The following is a 7500-nucleotide window of genomic DNA, read 5'->3' on the forward strand; positions in this document are numbered from 1 at the left end:
AAATACAACTTTGCTCTGTTCATCTTTCCCTCAATCCTGACTAGTCTCCCTGCCGCTGAAAAATATCCCCACAGCACGATGCTGCCACCACCATGCTTCACCGTAGGGATGGTGCCAGGTTTCCTCCAGACATAACGCTTGGCATTCTTGGTTTCATCAGACCAGAGAATCTTGTTTCTCATGGTCTGAGAGTCTTTAGGTGCCTTTTGGCAAACTCCAAGCGGGCTATCATGTCTTTTACTGAGGAGTGGCTTCCGTCTGGCCACTCTACCATAAAGGCCTGATTGGTGGAGTGCTGCAGAGATGGTTGTCCTTCTGGAAGGTTCTCCCATCTCCACAGAGGAACTCTGGAGCTCTGTCAGAGTAACCATTGTGTTCTTGGTCACCTCCCTGACCAAGGCCCTTCTCCCCCGATTGCTCAGTTTGGCCGGGCGGCCAGCTCTAGGAAGAGTCTTGGTGGTTCCAAACTTCTTCAATTTTCAGAATGATGGAGGCCACTGTGTTCTTGGTGACCTTCAATACTGCAGACATTTTTTAGTACCCTTCCCCAGATCTGTGCCTCGACACAATCCTGTCTTGAAGCTCTACGGACAATTCCTTTGACCTCATGACTTGGTTTTTGCTCTGACATGAACTGTCAACTGTGGGAACTTATATAGACAGGTGTGTGCCTTTCCAAATCATGTCCGATCAATTTAATTTACCACAGGTGGACTCCAATCAAGTTGTAGAAACATATCAAGGGCTCCCGAGTGGTCTAATGCACTGCATCTCAGTGCTAGAGGCATCACTACAGACACCCTGGTTCGAATCCAGACTGTATCACAACCAGCCATCATTGGCGCACAATTGGCCCAGCGTCATCCGGATTTGGCCGGGGTAGGCCGTCATTGTAAATAAGAATTTGTTCTTAACTGACTTGCCTAGTTAAATAAATAAATGACCAATGGAAACAGGAAGCACCTGAGCTCAATTTCGAGGCTCATAGCAAAGGGTCTGAATACTGATATCAATAAGGTATTTTTGTTTTTTGTTATTATTTTACAAAAATTGCAAACATTTCTAAAAACCTGTTTTTCGCTTTGTCTTTATGGGGTTGTGTGTGTAGATTGATGAGGGGGAAAAAATTATTTAATCCATTTTAGAATAAGGCTGTAATGTAATAAAATGTGGAAAAAGTCAAGGGGTCTGAGTACTTTCCGAGTGCGCCGTAGCTGGCAAGTTTACTATAAAGCTACAGTAGCTGTTTCCTTGGTAACCAGGTGTGCAGTGTGTGTCGTACCGAAGCCATCCTTTCTTCTCCTTCAGACAGACAGACAGACAGACAGACAGACAGACAGACAGACAGACAGACAGACAGACAGACAGACAGACAGACAGACAGACAGACAGACAGACAGACAGACAGACAGACTCACCAGTGGTTTGTCCTTGCCTGGAGTGTGTGTGAGTGTGTGTGTGAGTGTGTGTGTGAGTGTGTGTGTGCTGCGTCAGGTCTATTGTCCTGTCGATCTGAAACATCCTCAGATCCTCCTCGTCCAACGCGATGTCTCCCCAAAATGCAACTGGAAAGAAAAATCATCACCATCATCATTACCATAATTAACCCCATCATCATTACCATAATTAACCCCATCATCATTACCATAATTAACCCCATCAATATGACCATAATTAACCCCATCATCATTACCATAATTAACCCCATCATCATTACCATAATTAACCCCATCATCATTACCATAATTAACCCCATCATCATTACCATAATTAACCCCATCATCATTACCATAATTAACCCCATCAAGATTACCATAATTAACCCCATCAAGATTACCATAATTAACCCCATCATGATTACCATAATTAACCCCATCATCATTACCATAATTAACCCCATCATCATTGCCATAATTAACCCCATCAAGATTACCATAATTAACCCCATCATCATTACCATAATTAACCCCATCATCATTACCATAATTAACCCCATCATCATTACCATAATTAACCCCATCATCATTGCCATAATTAACCCCATCAAGATTACCATAATTAACCCCATCATCATTACCATAATTAACCCCATCAAGATTACCATAATTAACCCCATCATGATTACCATAATTAACCCCATCATGATTACCATAATTAACCCCATCATGATTACCATAATTAACCCCATCATCATTACCATAATTAACCCCATCATGATTACCATAATTAACCCCATCATGATTACCATAATTAACCCCATCATCATTACCATAATTAACCCCATCATCATTACCATAATTAACCCCATCAATATGACCATAATTAACCCCATCATCATTACCATAATTAACCCCATCATGATTACCATAATTAACCCCATCATCATTACCATAATTAACCCCATCATGATTACCATAATTAACCCCGTCATGATTACCATAATTAACCCCATCATCATTACCATAATTAACCCCATCATCATTACCATAATTAACCCCATCAATATTACCATAATTAACCCCATCATCATTACCATAATTAACCCCATCATGATTACCATAATTAACCCCATCATGATTACCATAATTAACCCCATCATCATTACCATAATTAACCCCATCATCATTACCATAATTAACCCCATCAAGATTACCATAATTAACCCCATCAAGATTACCATAATTAACCCCATCATGATTACCATAATTAACCCCATCATCATTACCATAATTAACCCCATCATCATTGCCATAATTAACCCCATCAAGATTACCATAATTAACCCCATCATCATTACCATAATTAACCCCATCAAGATTACCATAATTAACCCCATCATGATTACCATAATTAACCCCATCATCATTACCATAATTAACCCCATCATCATTACCATACTTAACCCCATCATCATTACCATAATTAACCCCATCATCATCCCCATCACCCATCATTACCATCATCATCCCCATAATCATCCCTATCCCCATCATTACCATCATCATCCCCATAATAATCCCTATCCCCATCATTACCATCATCATCCCCATCATCACCATCATCATCCCCAGCATCATCCCCATAATCCCCCCATCATACCCACCATCATTACATCATCATCCCTATCCCCCATCATTACATCATCATCCCCATCATCATCCCTATCCCCCATCATCCCCATCGTCTCCATCATCCCCATCAACCAAACAATCATCCCCACCATCATCTCCATCATCCATCCCCAACCCCCATAATTACCATCATCATCCCATCATCATCCCATCATCATCCCATCATCCCCACCACCATCATACCATCATCCCCATCATACTCATAATCCCCACCATCATCCCCATCATCATCCCATCATCCCCACCACCATCATACCATCATCCCCCATCATCATCCCATCATCATCATCCCATAATCCCCACCATCATCCATCCCATCATCATCCTCATCATCATCCCTATCCCCTATCATCCCCATCATCCCCATCACCCCATAATTACCATAATTCCCCATCATCCCCACCATCATACCCATCATCCATCTCCACAATCACTCCCAACCCCCATCATTACCATCATCATCCCATCATCATCCCCATCCCCATCATTACCATCATCATCCCATCCCCATCCCCATCATTACCATCATCATCCCATCCTCATCCCCAATCCCCATCATTACCATCATCATCCCATTCTCATCCCCATCCCCATCATTACCATCATCATCCCATCCCCATCCCCATCATTACCATCATCATCCCATCCTCATCCCCATCCCCATCATTACCATCATCATCCCATTATCATCCCCATCCCCATCATTTCCATCATCATCCCATCCTCATCCCCATCCCCATCATTACCATCATCATCCCATCCTCATCCCCATCCCCATCATTACCATCATCATCCCATTATCATCCCCATCCCCATCATTTCCATCATGATCCCATCCTCATCCCCATCCCCATCATTACCATCATCATCCCATCATCCTCCCCATCCCCCATCATTACCATCATCATCCCATCATCATCCCTATCCCCATCATCCCCAACATCCCCATCATCCCCATCATCATCCCACCATCATCCCATCATCATCCCAAACATCATCCCCATCATCCCCATCGCCCCATCATTACATCACCACCCCATCATCTCCATCATCTCCATCATCCCCACCATCATCCCCATCATCATCCCCATCATTACATCATCATCCCTATCCCCCATTATTACATCATCATCCCCATCACCCATCATTACCATCATCATCCCCATCATCATCCCCATCACCCCATCATCTCCATCCTCATCTCCATCATCCCCATCATCATCCCCACCATCATCCCCGTCATCATCCCCACCATCATACCAATTCCATACCATCATACCCATCATCATCTCCATCATCATCCCCATCATCCCCATCATTACCATCATCCCCATCATCCCCCCATCATCTCCATCATGTCCATCACGTCATTTCCTGTCACTGCTTGTGGACGTGTTTACGTGCTCCATTTCCTGTCACTGCTTGTGGACGTGTTTACGTGCTCCATTTCCTGTCACTGCTTGTGGACGTGTTTACGTGCTCCATTTCCTGTCACTGCTTGTGGACGTGTTTACGTGCTCCATTTCCTGTCACTGCTTGTGGACGTGTTTACGTGCTCCATTTCCTGTCACTGCTTGTGGACGTGTTTACGTGCCCCATTTCCTGTCACTGCTTGTGGACGTGTTTACGTGCTCCATTTCCTGTCACTGCTTGTGGACGTGTTTACGTGCTCCATTTCCTGTCACTGCTTGTGGACGTGTTTACGTGCTCCATTTCCTGTCACTGCTTGTGGACGTGTTTACGTGCTCCATTTCCTGTCACTGCTTGTGGACGTGTTTACGTGCTCCATTTCCTGTCACTGCTTGTGGACGTGTTTACGTGCTCCATTTCCTGTCACTGCTTGTGGACGTGTTTACGTGCTCCATTTCCTGTCACTGCTTGTGGACGTGTTTACGTGCTCCATTTCCTGTCACTGCTTGTGGACGTGTTTGCGTGCTCCATTTCCTGTCACTGCTTGTGGACGTGTTTACGTGCTCCATTTCCTGTCTCCTGCTTTACTTTGCTACCTGACAACTTTACAGTTTCTACTTTTTAATTATTGTTTTATATTTACATTTTTTCCCTCGCTCAACTTTTTTCCATTATACTTTTTCACCCCGGACGCTTTATCTGGACGTGGTTCGTCAGGACCTCCACCAGCCGAAGCTAAGTAGTAACATTAACATGATGCCTTCTGATTGCAGTCGCTGTTCTCATAATATACAGGAGAACGATCAGCCTTACGGCGAGGATAGCCGTGCTGCAAGCCCAGCTTCAGACGCGAACGTTAGGCGAGGGTAATTTCAGTGTAGGAAAGGATGAAACAGCGTCTGTGCCACCAGTAAGTACAGATAGTAACGTTAGTATAAACCCCATTCGCACGGTCCCCCGCAGCCGGACAACTTTCTCATGGCTTCTGGAGGGAAACGCTGTAGGAATGCTCAACCGGTGTCGCTCATTCAGCCGACAGAAACTTTCAACCGGTTCTCCCCGTTAAGCAGCGAGTCGGAGTCAGAGGCCGAGCCTTCTCTGGCCTCTCCTCCTCCCGTTACGGGGTCAGAGACCGAGCCTTCTCTGGCCTCTCCTCCTCCCGTTACGGGGTCTGAGCCTTCTCTGGTCTCTCCTCCTCCCGTTACGGGGTCAGAGGCTGAGCCTTCTCTGGTCTCTCCTCCTCCCGTTACGGGGTCCGAGGCCGAGCCTTCCCTGCCTCTCCTCCTCCCGTTACGGGGTCTGAGCCTTCTCTGGTCTCTCCTCCTCCCGTTACGGGGTCTGAGCCTTCTCTGGTCTCTCCTCCTCCCGTTACGGGGTCAGACGCCGAGCCTTCTCTGGTCTCTCCTCCTCCCGTTACGGGGTCAGACGCCGAGCCTTCTCTGGTCTCTCCTCCTCCCGTTACGGGGTCTGAGCCTTCTCTGGTCTCTCCTCCTCCCGTTACGGGGTCTGAGCCTTCTCTGGTCTCTCCTCCTCCCGTTACGGGGTCTGAGGCCGAGCCTTCTCTGGTCTCTCCTCCTCCCGTTACGGGGTCAGAGCCTTCTCTGGTCTCTCCTCCTCCCGTTACGGGGTCTGAGCCTTCTCTGGTCTCTCCTCCTCCCGTTACGGGGTCTGAGGCCGAGTCTTCTCTGGTCTCTCCTCCTCCCGTTACGGGGTCTGAGCCTTCTCTGGTCTCTCCTCCTCCCGTTACGGGGTCTGAGCCTTCTCTGGTCTCTCCTCCTCCCGTTACGGGGTCTGAGCCTTCTCTGGTCTCTCCTCCTCCCGTTACGGGGTCAGAGATGCCGAAGCCTCCCACCATTAGCTCTGACAAATTGAAAACCCTAGTCATTGGCGACTCCATTACCCGCAGTATTAGACTTAAAACGAATCATCCAGCGATCATAAACTGTTTACCAGGGGGCAGGGCTACCGACGTTAAGGTTACTCTGAAGCCGGTGCTGGCTAAAGCTAAAACTGGCGAGTGTAGAGAGTATAGGGATATTGTTATCCACGTCGGCACCAACGATGTTAGGATGAAACAGTCAGAGGTCACCAAGCGCAACATAGCTTCAGCGAGTAAAATCAGCTAGAAAGATGTGTTGGCATCGAGTAATTGTCTCTGGCCCCCTCCCAGTTAGGGGGAGTGATGAGCTCTACAGCAGAGTCTCACAACTCAATCGCTGGTTGAAAACTGTTTTCTGCCCCTCCCAAAAGATAGAATTTGTAGATAATTGGCCCTCTTTCTGGGACTCACCCACAAACAGGACCAAGCCTGGCCTGCTGAGGAGTGACGGACTCCATCCTAGCTGGAGGGGTGCTCTCATCTTATCTACGAACATAGACAGGGCTCTAACTCCTCTAGCTCCACAATGAAATAGGGTGCAGGCCAGGCAGCAGGCTGTTAGCCAGCCTGCCAGCTTAGTGGAGTCTGCCACTAGCGCAGTCAGTGTAGACAGCTCAGCTATCCCCATTGAGACCGTGTCTGTGCCTCGATCTAGGTTGGGCAAAACTAAACATGGCGGTGTTCGCCTTAGCAATCTCACTAGAATAAAGACCTCCTCTGTTCCAGCCATTATTGAAAGAGATCGTGATACCTCACATCTCAAAATTGGGTTACTTAATGTTAGATCCCTCACTTCCAAGGCAGTTATAGTCAATGAACTAATCACTGATAATAATCTTGATGTGATTGGCCTGACTGAAACATGGCTTAAGCCTGATGAATTGACTGTGTTAAATGAGGCCTCTCCTCCTGGTTACGCTAGTGACCATACCCCCCGTGCATCCCGCAAAGGCGGAGTTGTTTCTGACATTTACAGTGAGGGAAAAAAAGTATTTGATCCCCTGCTGATTTTGTACGTTTGCCCACTGACAAAGAAATGATCAGTCTATAATTTTAATGGTGGGTTTATTTGAACAGTGA

The 7500-nt window shown here is 46.6% G+C and overlaps 1 protein-coding gene across 1 annotated transcript in view; it reads right to left on the minus strand.

Annotated features, from left to right (window-relative positions):
* LOC106592645 (dorsal-ventral patterning tolloid-like protein 1) overlaps positions 1-7500 on the minus strand; it is a gene marked incomplete at its 3' end in the record, with an annotated part of 51477 nt that overhangs the window by 8513 nt on the left and 35464 nt on the right. Inside the window, 1 exon segment of the mRNA XM_045713040.1 lies at positions 1419-1565. Coding sequence (XP_045568996.1) covers positions 1419-1565 — 147 coding nt within the window.

The sequence above is a fragment of the Salmo salar genome, unplaced genomic scaffold (genome assembly GCF_905237065.1).
Source record: "Salmo salar unplaced genomic scaffold, Ssal_v3.1, whole genome shotgun sequence".
Classification (NCBI taxonomy): Eukaryota; Metazoa; Chordata; class Actinopteri; order Salmoniformes; family Salmonidae; genus Salmo; species Salmo salar.